Raw genomic sequence first — 18,872 nt, forward strand, 5'->3', positions numbered from 1 at the left:
GACTGAGGTGGGGTTTACATTAGACCGTATCAGCGGATCATCAGATTAACGTTTTTAAAAACGATTAGCATGCACACAGCAACGCCAATACACGATTCGCGTGCACACAGCAACGCCAATACATGGATACGCTAATCACATGACTAATTCGGCACGTAAGTTGAAATGTGTCAGTGCGGCTCATCGCTTCCTCCTCAGCGGCTGCGCTCCAAATCACTCCGCCCTGAACAGCGAGTGCCCTCTGGAGGGTGCGCCCTCTGGCCCTGCGCAGCTCACAGAGCGCGCGAGTGAAGCGCACGAGCAGTGATTCGGGACTGAGCCGCTGTGTGCAAGTCACTTACCACTTGCAAGTGGAAGGATGGCAAGCCTAAAGACCATCATAACTACACAATGGGCAGTATTTGCAGTATTTTCATACTTTTATACTCTTTAATGAAAGGTGATACAAGGCGGAAGTCCGCGCCGTTTTTCAGCAGTCGCGTCACATGACCAACGCCAGCGAATCAGGAAGGTCGATGTCACAGTGACGTTGTCCAATGACGACGCCAGCTAGAGCTCGGCACAGCGTATCCGCGTATCTCAATGTTTACACAGCACCGGACCAGACACGATCTGGATTGAATACGTGGACCCTGGCAGATTCCCGTTTCCCGGCGTTTTAATGTAAACAGACAGTGCATCCGTGAAGAAAACGAGACAGATATGGTCTAATGTAAACTTGGCCTGAGAGAGTCAACAACTCATGTGACCTCAACGACTCTCCTCAGGGTTGCTTTTGGTCCACGAGAGGATAAATACCTGGAACTCCCCACTAGTCAGACAGAACTGAAGAAGCCTTTCGGATGAGAGGTGAAACGTCTTCAAGAATTTCAAGCAAGTCCAGTTGCCTTCTTTAGCACCTACGGTTTATGATGACTGAGAACCTTCGCAGACATATCGCAAAGCTTACTTCTCATCAACTAAGTCCAAAGACAAAAGAATTATACAAGCAGTACGGATCACAAATATCTTTTTTCTCTCAGTAAGATGTTTATGATTAAGTATCGTTGATTTAGTGAGACTCAATTCAGTCAGATCTTCTTTGGGCATAATGACTGAGATTTCATGTTACTTAAATTTTGATGTATTTTCCACCTATGTACAGTATGTCCCCAAGTGCTGCTATGTTCGTGCCCACAAAATGTGAAATAATTGACTGGAAGCCATATTGATATGACATTACATTACATTACAGGCATTTAGCAGACGCTCTTATCCAGAGCGACGTACAACAAACATATCAAGAGCAACCTGGGGAGCAGTTGGGGGTTAGGTGCCTTGCTCAAGGGCATTTCAGCCGTTCCTGCTGGTCAAGGGAATCAAACCAGCAACCTTTTGGTCGCAAAGCTGCTTCTCTAACCTTGAGGATATGACACTCCCAGAAGATTCAATCACAATTCATAGACACACCTTCACTCTTTGAAAGCAAATATGGATTGTTATCTGGAGCCCTTTATATTTACAAGATGACAAAAATCATATCTCTTAAAAGTTCTCGGTGAAGAACAGTGTTGCTCTCTGAATGTCTCATGGAAAGTTTGAGTCAATACTTGCTACACAGCAAGATTCCTCTCTAAAATTCTCTGATAAAGAGAAAGATCAAGGAAAAGAGGTGGAGAAGGAGGACATTTTGTCCACTGTCCATTTTAACAGAGTCAGGCCCAGTAGTGGAAGCGCTTGTTTATAGTCTTTGATCAATAATCATATGTCTACTGCGATCACATTTTAATACATTGCTGGGGGAGTTAGAATGGGAGGGGTGTGTGTGTGTGTGTGTGTGTGTGTGTGTGTGTGTGTGTGTGTGTGTGAGGGAGAGAGAGATGGGTAGGGCAGCAGGTGAAGCATGGGAGGGAGTCACTGCATTGATTCTGCATCTTGTACAAGAAATAGATTTTGAACGTGTCTTATGTTGTGAAGAATTAGAACACAGGCGCTATTGATCTGAGATAAGTGCAAAATTCACCTAGGTTCATGCAGCCAAGTGAAAACTGTTTTCATCAGGTAGTATGTAACTGCAGAGAACATTATTCTGTCCGTTCTGCAACCACGAATAACTGTCGCTTCCTCATGACCACACTACACACTCTTGCCACTAGAGGAAGCTGAAACTCTGAAAGGATCCATCGTGCGCAGACAGCAAAGGTGCCCCGAACAACGTCATCGTTATCATCGCTGGAAAGAACGTCAACCCTGTATAAAGTGCATTTCTGTCTCAGCCACCATAGAACAGATGTGACGCACACTCCTCTAGCATACAAAGAGTGCTGATGAACACCATGGCCTCTCGGACCATGGATAAAGCAGACAACAAAATAATTCTCATATACATACACACACGTCAAACCCCACAGAAAAACCGTATTGTACAGAACCTTTAAAAACAGAAATGACTGAATCTATAACGACTGTTTTGTACTAAAAGCAATCTCATAAATGTAGAAGATTAGTAATACACAAGGTCAAAAGGACAACATTCAGACCACACTCCAAGTCTCCTGCTAATCGAACTAAATGAATATCAAAACACAACAGTACAGTATAATGCTCCCAAAGCTACAGCCAACAAGGATAACCTAAGGACATGGTCACTCTGGCATGCTGCCTTCGAACACTGCTAAATGATTTGCTACACAGCCATTAGCAACATGGGCTCAAGCAGATTCCTCCCACTTTTCTTCTTTCGACCTCCTATATATAATGCACAATATATAATACACTGAAACAAATATTCATACATGGACCATGCAAACAGCGATTAAAAAAATAATCAGGATCAAATCATCAAGTAAAATCAGCTTTTCAAACAAACTCATGATCGTCTTTTTCGGGAAACGTATTGAAAGGCTAGGCTCAGTCTTTGCAGGCAACACTTGAGCAAAGATTTACTCATATATTACTGAAAGAAAGAAAAAAAAAAGAGTACATGCAGTGGCTCAGAGTGAGTTCTTCCTTTCATGTTAGACCAGAAAGCAGCCATATTCTTCCATGCTTTGATGCATGTTATATGGCATTCAAAAGTTTTAGTTTTAGTATTTAGATTGACACTGAAAGGCTGACTAGTGTTTGGTCCGAAAGCCCACTGAACTGAATGTGTTTTTGTATGTCTACTCCTCCTCACTACTATAGTGTAATATTTTTATATCTGTAAATACTTCGAAGTAAATAGTTCTATGTATATACACACAATACATATTTATTTGTATACTAGCAGCATCCGCAATGTATGGGACATTTTGAAGCATTTAAAACACAAAATACTGTCTTCAATTATCTATGCCTTTGATCACCTACAGTTGTGGTCAGAGGTTTACATACAGTGACATGAATGTCATCTTGGATATGAATGTCTTGGCAATATTTGGGCTTTCAGTAATTTCTTTGAACTGTTCTTTTTCTGTGACAGAATGATTGTACAGCACACATCTTTAATTTAAAAAAACACTAGAATTTGGTGCACAAGTTTTAATTTTCTTTGGGCTTTCTGAAATCAATACAGGGTCAAAATTAAACATACATGGTCAAAAATTTACATACGCTCACTTAGATTATTCAGAGGTACTGAAACTTGCAAAATATCTCTTATCTTGCCAAGGCCTCTTAACTTCCTGTTAGTGATCATGATTAGTGACTACAGCTGGTAGCTTCTCTGTACCTTCATAAAAAGGGTCTGTTTACAGCACTCATTGGATTGACCAACACAGTAAAATGGGAAAGTCCAAGGAGCTCAGTGCAGATCTGAGAAAGAGGATCGCAGATATACACAACTCCGGAATGTCTCATGGGGCCATTTCTAAACAACTGCAAATTCCAAGATCAGTTCAAACAATTGTATCCAAGTTATTGTGAGGTGTAGTCACTTTGCCAAGCCACTTTGCTTCAAGAAAACCCAAACTGTCACCCTGAGCTGAAAGGAAATTGGTCTGGATGGTCAGGAACAACCGGGGAACCACCATGGCACAGCCCTGCCATGTTAACTGTCTACAGTTCAGATCACTATGGACGAAGAGGCTGCTATCCAAGAAATAACCCCCTGCTCCAAAATTGACACTTTCAACTTAACTAAAGTTTGAAGCTGACCACACGGACAAAGAAAAAGTCTTCTGGAGGAAAGCTGTATGGTCAGATGAGATAAAGATTGAGTTGTATGGCCACAATGACCATGATGTACAGAGGGACACTGTACCAGCTGGTGTTGGTGGTAGGATCATCATGATGCTCTGGGGCTGTTTTGCTGTCAGTGGAACTGGTTCATTGCACAAAGTGGATGGAATAATGAAGAAGGAGGACTACCTCAGAATTCTTCAGCGTAAACCATCAGAAACTTGAACATGACTTGAGAGTTACAACAGGACAAAGAACCCAAACACGCATCAGAGCTGGTTGTGGAGGATAAAGCAGGCTAACATTAAGCTTAAACCAAGTCCTGACTTCAACCCTATTGAAAATATATGGACCGTGCTTATAAGTCGAGTCCATGCCAAGAACAAAAGCAAATTTAATTGAACTCTACCAATTCTACCATGAAGAGTCGTGAAATATCCAACCAGAATTCTGCCAGAAGCTTGTTCATGGTAAACAAAAATGTTTGGTCAAGGTGAATCTTGCGAAGATACATTTTACGTAAATATTAGGTGTGCTGTATGTATATTTTTGACCCTGTATGTATAATTTTGACCCTGTGTTGAGTTCAGAAAACCCAGAGAAAATTAAAACTTGTGCACCAAATTCTAGTGTTTTTTTAAAAGATGTATGCTGTACAATCATTCTGACACAGAAAAAGAACAGTTCAAAGAAATTACTGAAAGCCCAAATATTGCCATGACATTCATATCCAAGATAACATTCATGTCACTGTATGTAAACTTCTGACCACAACTATATATGAACAGTACCAGACAAAAGTTTGGACACAGCTTCTAATTCAATGTTGTTTCTTTATTTTTATTAATTAAAAGACACTTCATGTCTTAAAGTAATGATGGATGTCATTTCTCTTTACTTAGTTAAGCGGTTCTTGACATAATATGAATTACTCCAGTTGTGGAAGAGGACTATTTACTGTATTTATATTATTTACTATTTACTGTTTGATCTCAAACCCATTAAGAAGGCAAGAAATGGCACTAATTATCTTTTGACGAGGCACACCTGTGAATTGAAAAGCATTCCAGATGACTACCTCATGAAGCTGCTTAAGATAATGCCAATAGTTAACATTTTACAGGCAGCACAGTGGTGTAGTGGTTAGCGCTGTCACCTCACAACAAGACGGTTCCAGGTTTGAACTCCATGGCCGATGGGGGCCTTTCTGTGTGGACTTGCATGCTCTCCCTGTGTCTGTGTGGGTTTCCTCCAGGTTCCCCCACAGTCCAAAGACATACAGCCACTGGGTTCTGCATACTTAAGTGCTGGTCCCAAGCCCAGATAGACTGGGGAGGGTTGTGTCAGGAAGGGCATCCAGTGTAAAAAATCTATGCCAAATCAAAGGGATTGAAAATCTTTGCCCTGTATTCTTCCTGTCATGAGCTATGTGATAAACTTATAGTGTGCAAAGTGTCATCAAGGTAAATGGTGGCTACCTTGAAAAATCTAAAATGTGATTCATATTTTTTAGCACTTTTATGTTTACCACAGGCGGCACGGTGGTGTAGTGGTTTGCGCTGTTGCCTCACAGCAAGAAGGTCTGGGTTCGAGCCCGTGGCCGACGAGGGCCTTTCTGTGTGGAGTTTGCATGTTCTCCCCGTGTCCGTGTGGGTTTCCTCCGGGTACTCCGGTTTCCCCCACAGTCCAAAGACATGCAGGTTAGGTTAACTGGTGACTCTAAATTGACCGTAGGTGTGAATGAGAGTGTGAATGGTTGTCTGTGTCTATGTGTCAGCCCTGTGATGACCTGGCGACTTGTCCAGGGTGTACCCCGCCTTTCTCCCGTAGTCAGCTGGGATAGGCTCCAGCTTGCTTGTGACCCTGTAGAACAGGATAAAGTGGCTAGAGATAATGAGATGAGATGTTTAGCACATAATTCCATATATGTTCCGTATGTTATTTCATAGTTTTGATGACTTCAGTATTGTTCTACAATGTAGAAAATAGTCAAAATACAGAAAAACCTATGAATGAGTACTGGTGTACAAACTTTTGACTGGTATTGAATATATATACTGTATATATATACACACACACACACACACACGTTAATTTGCCAAGCGCAAGCAACAATTACAGTTTTCTCTGAGCAGAAAAAAACCCCAACATAGACTATAATAAACTATACTATGACCACTTTTTCTGTCAAAACACCACAAAATAAAACCCACATATATAAAATATCTGCATACAAAAATAAATAATGCAGTGGTTATATGACTTTCCCAGTTTTAGCTATTGCACAACCGGTTCTTAATGCACTTTCAGATCTTAGTCATCTCCAACACTCTTTTCATTTTTAACAACTCGAAAGTAAAAGATGTTTTTTTTCTAAAAACTCCTTCGGCTATTCGGACTAGACCCCAACTCATCTACAATTTGCATACGAATGGCACTGCATTTTCACTGCATGGAGTTTCTGGATTTATGGACATATTTCCTTTTTACTGCCTACTGACGGTTTTTACTCCTTCCTGTGTAGGTTCAAGTTCGCTCAAAACTAATAGTATTTAAACTGATATGTATTGTCAGTCATATGGCACAATCAACATCTTTATCATACAGTTCCAAGCTTTTTACAAAGATATTTTGGTGTGGTCATATATATATATATATATATATATATATATATATATATATATATATAGTGGTACAGATACTTTATATAGATCTTTCTGTAAATGTAACAAACATATATATGTTTTCCTGTTTGTAAAAAGCGAAAAAATCTTCAAGTTCCCACAGATGGATCATACGAACACACACACACACACACACACACACACACACACACACACACACACACACACACATTTAATGAATCCACAGACTCATTAAATCACTTGTTACACAGTGGCTGCCAGTGCAGGTTGAGTGCTTGTGATGGGGGCTACAGTACAGTACGGTACACTTCCCAATGCCACAGTGAGAAGCCTAAAGCCATCCTGAAGACTCTTAGAGTCAACCCTGTGACATAAGGTCACTTCCTCACCAGTGAATATCGGAAAACCAATATTTCTCAATGCCTCAGAGACTATACACTGTTTACACTTTTATCTCCTCCTCCTCCAACAACCTGCTTGTTACACATTTCCTTTCACTTACAACACTCATATAATACAGATAAGTCTTGTTTGTTTTTCTTTTCTTTTTTTTGTCATTTTGAGACAGCAAATCACAGATCTTCCTACTATTGTTTTGGCACATATTGTGGTTGGTAGGGAATAGCTATCCACATCCAACCAGGAGAAGTGAACACGTCAGGGCATACACAGAGGATAACAAACACACAAACACAAATAAAATGGCAGAACTATGCCAAGAAAGATGTACGTTTCCCAGTGCAGTCTGGGGGATCTAACTGTTTCCACCTTGAATTTCTCCTCGCACACTAGGTGGGTGGTGATAATAGCCACATCAAACTGAAACATCACAGCGTGAGAGTCTCTTTCCGTGACTGTCAGTCCTACTCATGACACATGACTTCTGGGAAATCAGCTCACAACGTTGCAGAAATAGTGCTGTGCCACTATCTCTGTCAGCTCCTCGGTCTGAGTCCATCACAAAATTCATCGCTTTATCACAGTGATGTAATGACTGACAGATCCTCAGCTTGTCTGGCTTCTGTTGTCTTCCTGTGGCAAGTTCTGATTTTTAAAATAAATATATGATAAAATAAAAAAAGAACAAATCAAAGCTTTAAAGGAAGCAGATATCTTCTAAAAACTTGCCCATTCTATTTCTGCAACCCTCAAACATCTCCTGATTGGATGGGAAAAATAGGGGTTGGAGAAAACATCCTGAATGCAGCAGAAACGTACTGACATCAATAGTTTTTCCTTGTATCATATGTGGCACTGAACTTGGCAGGCAAATCATCGATCATCAGATCACAAACAAAGAATGTGTGTAGGCCAAGAACATGCAATGGCCAATAAGCAAACTTAATGACAAAAGAGTAAAAGGGGCCTTTCTGAGGACTCATTAAAGAGGGAGAAAGAGTAATAAGAGGATCTGTGGTGGCTCCATTTTAGGGTGGGGGTAGGATAAACTCAGGGAATTATGGGATATTGCTTGGGTGTGATAAGGGAATGTTTTGGGGTTGGCTGTGTGAATGAGAAATTTGGTAGGGTTGAGGCTGAGGATGGGTGTGGGGTGATGCGGGCTGTTCTTTCAAGAATAGATAGTGATGACCTCACGACCTCCACCACGCACAAGGAGGACCCGGTTGAGACCCTCGGTTAGAACCTCAAGGAACTCCATATCTGATAAAGAAGTTTAGTGTTAAGGAAACATGGCATATATGGTGTACACATACAAATAAATATGTTCACACACACACACACACACACACTAGAGACTTGGACAACATATGGCAAACAAGAGAAGCGACTCAACAGCTTCCATCTCTGCTGTCTCAGACGTATCCTCCAGATCAAGTGGCAGGAGAAAGTGGCTAATACAGAGGTCCTTAAGCATGCTGGAATCCTTAGCTTGGTTGCACTTCTCAGCCTGAGATGCCTCAGGTGGCTTGGTCATGTTCGACGGATGGAGCCAGGTCAAATTCCAAGGGACATACTGTACTTTACGGGGAGTTGTGCACAGAATCTCGCTCAGTTGGGCGTCCAAAACTCCGATACAAAGACGTCTGCAAAAGGGACATGCGGCTAACCGACATCAACATTAACAGCTGGGAATACATCGATGAATGGAGAACTCTAGTCAGAAATGGAGTCCAGAGGGCAGAGAACCACAGAAATGTCCAGCTCACTGAGAAGAGAACCAGAAGGAATGCAAGGGCAGCCTCTATAAGAGCACCATCAACCTTTTGCAGACAGTGCAGAAGAGATTGGCACTCTAGAGTAGGTCTGCATAGCCACTCTAGAAGGTGCTCTTCCAACTTCTAGCACTATACCGTTGTCTCCTGAGATGGACGGATACCAGCAACAATATATAAAAAAATACAGGGGTGGAAATAAGTATTCAACACATCAACTACTTTACTTTTATCAAAAACTATTTCCAGTGCAGCTATTCACATGAAATGTTGAGCAGACATAGGTATTAAAACAATAAAACTTTACAGGAAAAGGAATCATAATATTCCATTCCATAAAAAAAAGTTATGTGCAATAAAGTGGAGTAACACAGGAAAAAACTATTGAACACAGTAAGAAATGCAACTGATGGCACTAATTACAGTAGTTCTCCTATCTGTGCTAATTATAATCAGCTGGGGTAGTGAATGTTGGTAGATTAGTACTTCTAGTCTTTGAAAAAGGGAACCCACCTCTGAATGCAAGTAAACAAATCATTTGGTACCAAGCTATCATGCAAGGAAAAGCTCATGATGTGTAGCAGTAAAGATCTCCCAAGAACTTCACAACAAGATTCCTCAGCAGTATAGCAATCTTGGGGTTAGGGCCAGCATAGCAATCTTGGGGTTAGAGCCAGCATACCTCCAAAGTCTGATCCACCCCAACACACCAGCCAGATCCCTACATTCCACTACCACTGGTCACCTGGCCCTTCCTCCTCTCCGCTCCTGCCCAGCCCACTACTGTCTGTCCTGGTTCCCTGTTGGTGGAATGACCTTCCCATTTAGGTCAGAACTGCCAACTCCATGACCACCTTCAAGTGCAGACTGAAGACCCACCTCTTCAGGTTGCACCTCTCCCCTGCTTCCCTGCCCACTGCGTAACTGCGTTTTGGTCTAGACCAACCCAGGCTGTATACTGTCTCACCTGGGGTTAGCCATTTTGAGTTCTCCATTTAGTTGTACTTTATATGGTTGGTTTGTTTCCTTGGCTGTTTGAGTATTGATACTTCAATAGAATATTGAAGGTATTGCTGTCACTTGTTCAGTTGTCACTAGAAGTTTCTTGTCTAGAAGTTCAGCACTTTGTGTACCTGAGTTTTGCACTCGTTGTACGTCGGTCTGGATAAGAGTGTCTGCTAAATGTCATGTAATGTAATGCATTGGTTGCTGATATATTTCTCAACTCCTAAATGTTCCTATAAGCACCATCATAACCTTTATCTGTAAGTGGAAGGAACATCACTCCATCATCAAGTGGGCACGTACAGGAGCTCCTTTCAAGATTATTGACTGGGTAGTGAGAACGTCAGTTAGAAGAGTAGCCCAAGAGCTAAGGACCATTCAAAAAGAGCTCTAGAAAGAGCTGGAAGCAGTGGGTACAGTTATCACAGAGAAACAATGGGCAAAGCACTCCACAGCAACCGCCTCCATTCTTGATCACCCCAGAAGACTCCAAAAGGGATGTTGAAGCTTGTTTGAAGTGTGCTACAGAACATTTGGACATAGTGTGTAGAATGCAGTGTGTTCAGACAAGACAAAGTTTCAAAGCACCATGTTTGGCTCTGCATATGACCATAAAAATGTCATACCTACAGTAAAGCTCAGAGATGGAAGCATCATGGTAAGGACTGTTTCTCTTCTCAAGGTGCAAGCTGAATCCAAATTATTGAAGGGAAAATGAATGGAGTAATGTACTAGAAAATTCTTGAGAATAATCTGTTACCATCCAACAGGATGATGAGGATGAGATGTGGGTGGACTGTTCAGTGATCCAGAACATACTACAAAGGAGATTCTCAGTTGGTTCCACAGAAAGAAAATATAGGTGTTGAAAACCCAGTAGAAAATTTGTAGAATGAACTGAAGATCATGATTCGCCATTTCATTTAAAGACTTTGTGTATAACCACCTCACCTCACCAATGTCGACCTCTTGATCGGACTCCAGCAACGATACTCATCCAGTTTCCATGATCTTTCACTGATCTCTCCAAACACCCAATACATTGTCTTTCTTCTGCCTCTATTCACTTTCCCAAATTTGGGCTGCCACAGAACAAGTCATGATGCTATCTCCTCCTTGTGTCTTATGCAGTGTCTGGCAAGTCTAAATCTGTTGTCTGACTTTCTCAGACACATGTGGTAGGTCACCATAAAGCTCATCATTGGTCATGTGTTGCCACCATTATACATTGAGAACCATCCTCAGCATTTTGGTATATGTGCCATCTAGCCTATTTTTGAAGAGCATTGTTGAGTGTCCAAGTTTCCGAATCATACAGAAGAACAGACTTCACTGTAGCCAGAAATAATAGATCTTAATCTTCTTTGGCAATATTGATCACAAAATTGTCCATGATGATGATGAGATTCAGGCTGAAAAACTTGAGTATAAATGTACACTGATTATAGGAAGTGCTTGGTGAAATAACCGAAATATAACATCCAGTGGAGTTGGTTTCGTGTTAGACCGGAATGGTACAAATACACTCACTGAAGTGTCACTCTTTGAAAACAACAAGAGGATATTGATTGGAAACTTTAGCGGTAACTCTGCAACCACAATTATAGCCCACTATTCACCCATGGAAGGAAATGAAGACGCTGAGGAACACTATCAAACCTTAGCAACAGTAGTTAGTCAGGTGCCTAAACACAATGTCTTATTGGTAATCTGAGACTTCAACAGACACCTTGGGAAAGACAAAGCTATATACAGCTACCAAGAAAACAGCAAAACCAATGGTAAACTGATGTATGAATTCTCAATAGAGAACATTCTAGCAGTGACCAACGCTAGATTTCAGAAAAAGATGGGGAAACTCTGGACATACACATTGCTCCTGTGGAGGCCGGCCCCATATAGACAGTCAAAAGTTCCACTTGGAAGATGGCTCTGGACACTGACAGTAATGCAATAATAATATGCAATAAGTAATAGAGAACTGGAGACAAGGGGTTTGACTTGGGAGACATGGAAAGTTCGGTGAGTACGGCGCATGGTTACGGGCAGAGACAGTCTTACAGAGCAGGGATTGATTACCTTGGAGACGGGGAAGGGTCCTATGAACCTGGGAGCCAATTTGCGGGAGACCGTCTTGAGGGACAGGTGGCTAGTGGAGAGCATTACCCGCTGCCCCACCTGATAGATGGGAGCTGCTGGGCGGTGTTTGTCGGCTTGCTCTTTAAACATCTTGACAGAACGTAGGAGCTTCTTCCTGGTCAATTCCCACGTTCTCCTGCAGTGGCGCACAAACACCTGGGCAGAGGGCACGGCGGTGACTTCTTCTTGGACGGGGAAGAGTGGTGGTTGGTAACCCAGAGAGCAATGGAAGGGGGAAAGACCTGTAGCAGAGGTGGGTAAGGAGATGTGATCATACTCTATCCAAGGAAGGGTCTTGCTCCAGGAGGCGGCATCCTTGGACACCATGCACCTGAGGGCCACTTCCAGCTCCTGGTTGGCCCGTTCCATCTGTCCATTGGTCTGAGGGTGGAAACCTGAAGACAGACTGCGAGAAGCACCACTGAGTGAGAACTGGGGTCCGCGGTCTGACACGATGTCTGAGGGGAGTCCGTGTAGACGAAAAACGTGGAGTATCAGCAATTCGGCGGTCTCTTTGGTGGTGGGAAGCTTGGGCAGAGGGATAAAATGAACAGCTTTAGAAAAACAGCCAACAACAGTGAGGATACAAGTATTGCCGCCTAAATTAGGGAGTCCTGTGATGAAGTCCAGGGCTATGTGTGACTAGGGCCAGTGGGGAACAGGAAGGGGTCTCAGGATGCCAGCAGGGGGGGCTGTTGCCAGTCTTGTTCCTGATGCAGATGTCACAAGCTGCCACAAACCTCTGGATGTCCTCCTTGATGGATGGCCACCAAAAATGTTGTCGGATGAGTGCCAGAGTCCGGGCTGCTCCTGGGTGGCATGCCATTCTGGAACCATGACCCCACTGCAACACCTGTGCCCGTAGAGAAACAGGAACAAAAAGATGGTTAGGAGGTGCATTACTGGGCCCTGGGTCCTGCTCATGGGCCTTCTGGACCAGGGTTTCCACCTCTAACAGAGCGGCCCCCACCAGGCACCGTGGAGGAAGGATGGTCTCAGTGGAGGTCAATTCCTCCTGGAGGGGAGAAAACATTCTGGACAAGGCATCAGGCTTACCATACTTAGAGCCTGGGCAGAAGGAAAGTGTGAACTTGAAGTGAGAAAAGAAGAGAGACCATCGGGCCTGGCGAGAATTGAGGCGCTTGGCAGTCCTGAGGTATTTGAGGTTCTTGTGGTCTGTCCATATGATGAAGGGTGGTCTGACCCCTCCAACCAATGTCTCCATTCTTCCAAGGCCAGTTTCACGGCCAATAGTTCCCTATTGCCAACATCGTAGTTTCTCTCAGAGGGGGGGAAGCCGACGAGAGAAGGAGCAAGGATAAAGCTTGTTGTCACTAGCCGATCTCTGGGACAACATGGCTCCGAACCCTGACTCCGAAGCATCGACCTCAACCACGAACTGCCGGGACGGACCTGGAATGGTGAGTATGGATGCTGACGTGAACCTTTGTTTGAGCTTGGAGAATGCCTTCTCAGTCCCTTCCCCCCCAGCTGAAAGGGACCTTGGTGGAAGTTAGAGCCATGAGGGGCCCAGCTACCGTACTAAAGTCCCTGATGAATCGCCTGTAGAAATTCACAAACCCAAGAAACTGCTGGAGTTCTCGCCGAGAGGATGGGGTGGGCCAGTCAGCAACTGCCTTGAGTTTCAGGGGGTCCATCTGAATCTGTGCGGGGGAGATAATGAAGCCCAGAAAGGAGACAGAGCTTCTATGGAACTCACATTTTTCAGCCTTAACAAAGAGTTTATTTTCCAAGAGTCGTTGAAGGACCAGCCTGACGTGGATGCGGTGTTCATCAAGGGAGTGGGAAAAAATCAATATATTGTCCAAATAAACAAAAACAAAAAGGTTAAGATAGTCCCTCAGGACATCATTAATGAGGGCCTAGAAAACCACGGGAGCATTAGTCAGGCCAAACGGGACCATGAGATATTCGTAGTGGCCCATGGGGGTGTTGAATGCTGTCTTCCATTCATCCCCTTCCCTGATCCTCATGAGGTGGTAAGCATTGCAGAGGTCTAGCTTTGTGAAAATCTGGGCTCCCTGGAGTAACTCAAAGGCCGTAGTCATGAGAGGTAGAGGGTAACGGTTCTTGATTGTGATGTCATTTAGCCCCCGATAATCAATGCAAGGGCGCAAGGATTTGTCTTTCACAAAAAAGAATCCTGCCCCTGCAGGAGAAGAGGAGGGATGAATAATTCCAGCTGCTAAGGACTCAGTGATGTACTTATCCATGGCTTGCCTTTCAGAGGGAGAGAGGGAGTAAAGTCGCCCCTTGGGTGGTGCAGTGCCAGGGAGAAGGTCAATTCCACAGTCATAGGGCCTATGGGGAGGAAGGGAAACAGCTTGAGACTTGCTGAACACAGGTTTTAGGTCATTATACTCGGGAGGCACATTAGAGAGGTCAGGATATTCACCAATGGTGGGCTGGAGCAACTCGGCGTGAGGGAGGGCAGATCTCAGGCATGACAATAAACAGAACTGACTCCATCCTAAAATGGTGTTGTTAGTCCATTTGACATGGGGGTTATGTAGAGTTAGCCGGGGCAAACCAAGAACTATGGGCACATGGGGATTGCTCATGATGAAAAACTAGATGGATTCAGAGTGGTTGCCTGAAATTCCTAAGGTGACCGGGGCTGTTTTATGGGTGATCGTGGTCAGACCAGTACCGTTAAGGGTCAGGATGGTGAGAAACAGGTTAAGAGCCAGTAGTGGAATCCCCAGACGCTTGGTGGTGGCTGAGCAGATCAGGTTTCTGTCAGCCCCTGAATCAACGAGTGCCTGGAGATCGTGGGGCTGATTGCCATGGATGATGACCACTGGGAGTAGCGGTCAATTGGTAGGGGGCTGATTCTGGACATTGCCCACCAGGGCCCCTAAACTCACCGGTGGGCTCTTCCTTTTAAAGGGCAGGATTGGTAGAAATGCCCCAGCTGTCCGCAATAAAAACATGCCCTCATATCCTGATGGCACTGTCGTTCCTCAGGTGAGATGCAGACTCAGTCTACCTGCATTGGCTCAGCGGAAGGGATGGGAGGCTGAGGGGGAGCAAGACTAATCAGAGTTCTTTCTTTCACCCGCTGTCTGATCCGGGAGTCAATATGACTAGCGAGGTCCATGAGACAGGGGAGATCAGGTGGCAGTTCTCGTAAGACCAGTTCATCCTTGATGGAGTCCGACAGCCTGTTCAAAAATGCATCAAACAAGGCATTCTCATTCCAGCCACACGATGCCGCCAAAGTGCAAAACTCAATCGCATAATCAAACATGGACCGGGCACCCTGCCGCAGTCCCATGATTTCTCTTGCTGCCTCTCTGCCAGACAGAGAACAATCAAAGGTTCGCCTCATCTCTTCTATGAGATTCTTGAAGCTGGTGCATTGGCATCCCACATAGCTGTTCCCCACTCCCTAGCTTTGCCAGTGAGGAGAGTGATGGTGTAGGCCACTCGGGAACGCTCTGTAGGGAAGGCCAGTGGTTGGAGTTCAAGGGTTAGCGAGTATTGAAATAAGAATGACCGGCAAGTACCTGGTTCTCCGTCGTATGGCTGTGGGGTGGGAAGTCTCGGCTCCGTGAAGAGGGCTGGAGCAGGAGCTGGCGAAGCGGTAGGTGGAGGGGGTTGTGTAGGAGCAGATGTTACTTGAAGCTGTTGTAGCTGAGTGGCAAGAAGATTGAGAGTGTTAGAGATGGCGACAAGGTTTTGGTTCACCTGTTGGATGTCCTGTTGGTGGGTCCTAAGGAGAGCTCCTTGCTTTTGCACCGTTGGTCTTAGCTGGGCAAAATCTGCTGGGTCCATGCTGGCCAGACTGTGCTGTCAGAAATGGCGAGCTGAGGTGAAGTGAGGACCCAAGAGCAGACTCAAGACAGGTAGTGTACAAAAAGAAACTTCTTTAATGAAGTACAGGGCAGAGGTACAAGAGAGCTCAGGCAAAAATCAGTGACCAAAGAACGGGCCAAGAGGTCAAAACACAGAAGAGCAGACAGGCACGGTCAGGGACAAAAACAGGACAGAAAAATCTTCACAAAAACTGAAGAAAACAGGGACAAGGGAAACCTAGGCAGGGGAAGCAAAAAAACACAATCCAAAGGAACAGGCAGGTACAACAAGGGCAAAAACTGGACAGAAAACTACAACCCCAATTCCAAAAAAGTTGGGACAAAGTACAAATTGTAAATAAAAACGGAATGCAATAATTTACAAATCTCAAAAACTGATATTGTATTCACAATAGAACATAGACAACATATCAAATGTCGAAAGTGAGACATTTTGAAATTTCATGCCAAATATTGGCTCATTTGAAATTTCATGACAGCAACATATCTCAAAAAAGTTGGGACAGGGGCAATAAGAGGCTGGAAAAGTTAAAGGTACAAAAAAGGAACAGCTGGAGGACCAAATTGCAACTCATTAGGTCAATTGGCAGTAGGTCATTAACATGACTGGGTATAAAAAGAGCATCTTGGAGTGGCAGCAGCTCTCAGAAGTAAAGATGGGAAGAGGATCACCAATCCCCCTAATTCTGCACCGACAAATAGTGGAGCAATATCAGAAAGGAGTTCGACAGTGTAAAATTGCAAAGAGTTTGAACATATCATTATCTACAGTGCATAATATCATCAAAAGATTCAGAGAATCTGGAAGAATCTCTGTGCGTAAGGGTCAAGGCCGGAAAACCATACTGGGTGCCCATGATCTTCAGGCCCTTAGACGGCACTGCATCACATACAGGCATGCTTCTGTATTGGAAATCACAAAATGGGCTCAGGAATATTTCCAGAGAACATTATCTGTGAATACAATTCACCGTGCCATCCACCATTGCCAGCTGAAACTCTATAGTTCAAAGAAGAAGCCGTACCTAAACATGATCCAGAAGCGCAGACGTCTTCTCTGGGCCAAGGCTCATTTAAAATGGACTGTGGCAAAGTGGAAAACTGTTCTGTGGTCAGACGAATCAAAATTTGAAGTTCTTTATGGAAATCAGGGACGCCGTGTCATTCGGACTAAAGAGGAGAAGGACGACCCAAGTTGTTATCAGCGCTCAGTTCAGAAGCCTGCATCTCTGATGGTATGGGGTTGCATTAGTGCGTGTGGCATGGGCAGCTTACACATCTGGAAAGTCACCATCAATGCTGAAAGGTATTTCCAGGTTCTAGAGCAACATATGCTCCCATCCAGACGATGTCTCTTTCAGGGAAGACCTTGCATTTTCCAACATGACAATGCCAAACCACATACTGCATCAATTACAGCATCATGGCTGCGTAGAAGAAGGGTCCAGGTACTGAACTAGCCAGCCTGCAGTCCAGATCTTTCACCCACAGAAAACATTTGGCGCATCATAAAACAGAAGATACGACAAAAAAGACCTACGTAAGACAGTTGAGCAACTAGAATCCTACATTAGACAAGAATGGGTTAACATTCCTATCCCTAAACTTGAGCAACGTGTCTCCTCAGTCCCCAGACGTTTACAGACTGTTGTAAAGAGAAAAGGGGATGTCTCACATGGCATTGTCCCAACTTTTTTGAGATGTGTTGTTGTCATGAAATTTAAAATCACCTAATTTTTCTCTTTAAATGATACATTTTCTCAGTTTAAACATTTGATATGTCATCTATGTTCTATTCTGAATAAAATATGGAATTTTGAAACTTCCACATCATTGCATTCCATTTTTATTTACAATTTGTACTTTGTCCCAACTTTTTTGGAATCGGGGTTGTAGACAAAAAAAATCATAGAACGATACAGCCAGGGGGAATCGAGAAGTCACAATACCAAAGGGCTGTAGCGAGGTGAGGAAAGTCTGCTAGAGACAGTCTGGCAACTGGAATAGCTCCAAACAGCTCTTAAGAAGGCCCTGGCTGATGGGAGAGGAGTGGTAGCAGGTGTGGGAGTGCTGCTTCCGGGAAAATGGCCTACAGTAGGGCAGGACTGAATTCCTGTCCCGGATCCAGCCTGGAGGTCCCACAAACTCAGGCATGGATGGACTGGACCGGACTGTGACATAAAATTAGTTCATGTTTAAAGTCTTTAATTTTTCTAAAGCTGCCTTGCAACAATATCTATTGTTAAAAGCACTATACAAATAAACTTGACTTGAATAAACTTGACTTGAAGACATGCATGTCTGACATGAGTGGCACTAAGACGCAGGTGGACTACATCTTGATCAACAGGAAGTGGATCAATTCTGTCACAAATGTAAACACATACAGCTCATTTAGCATTCTTGGCTCAGACCATTGTATAGTAACTACTTTTATGAAACTGAAACTCCGCTGGAGTAAAACACCTCCAAGGCAGAAGAATTATGACTGGTCAGTGTTGAGAGATAAAGATCTGTAACAGTTATACACAGTCATAGTGCATAACCACTTTGCTGAATTATCGACACACCATCAATAAGATATAGCCATCTCATCAAAGCCAACCAAGAAGCTCCTGACACCATGATACCATAAAAGAAGAAGTGCAATAATTTTCCTCGAAGATGGCAAAGAAGAAAGTACAGGACGCATTTCATACAGACACATAGGATAGTTCAAAAGTCAACTAGGAATGATTACAGAAAGAAAAAGATAATCTGGAGAATGTTTACAATGAACTTTGTGAAGAAGACCTAAGTAAGAACCTGGAGAAGGTGGAGAGTGTTAATGCTTGAGCAAAACACAGAGAAAGCTGGAAGCTGATATACGAGGTCACTGGACGCAAGTCTGTACCAAAAGGTATCTTAGCAAGTACAACAAAGGAGGAAAG

At 43.6% G+C, this 18,872-nt stretch overlaps 1 protein-coding gene across 2 annotated transcripts in view; it reads right to left on the reverse strand.

Annotated features, from left to right (window-relative positions):
- Positions 1–8,199: 8,199 nt before the first annotated feature.
- Positions 8,200–18,872, reverse strand: part of slc12a5a (solute carrier family 12 member 5a) — a 443,979-nt gene continuing 433,306 nt past the window's right edge. For both annotated transcript variants that reach the window (XM_060918253.1, XM_060918252.1), the window contains one exon: positions 8,200–8,447. In XM_060918253.1, coding sequence (XP_060774236.1) covers positions 8,356–8,447 — 92 coding nt within the window. In that variant the 3' untranslated portion in view covers positions 8,200–8,355. The remainder of the gene's footprint in view (positions 8,448–18,872) is intronic.

This window comes from Neoarius graeffei, chromosome 4 (assembly GCF_027579695.1).
Source record: "Neoarius graeffei isolate fNeoGra1 chromosome 4, fNeoGra1.pri, whole genome shotgun sequence".
NCBI lineage: Eukaryota > Metazoa > Chordata > Actinopteri > Siluriformes > Ariidae > Neoarius > Neoarius graeffei.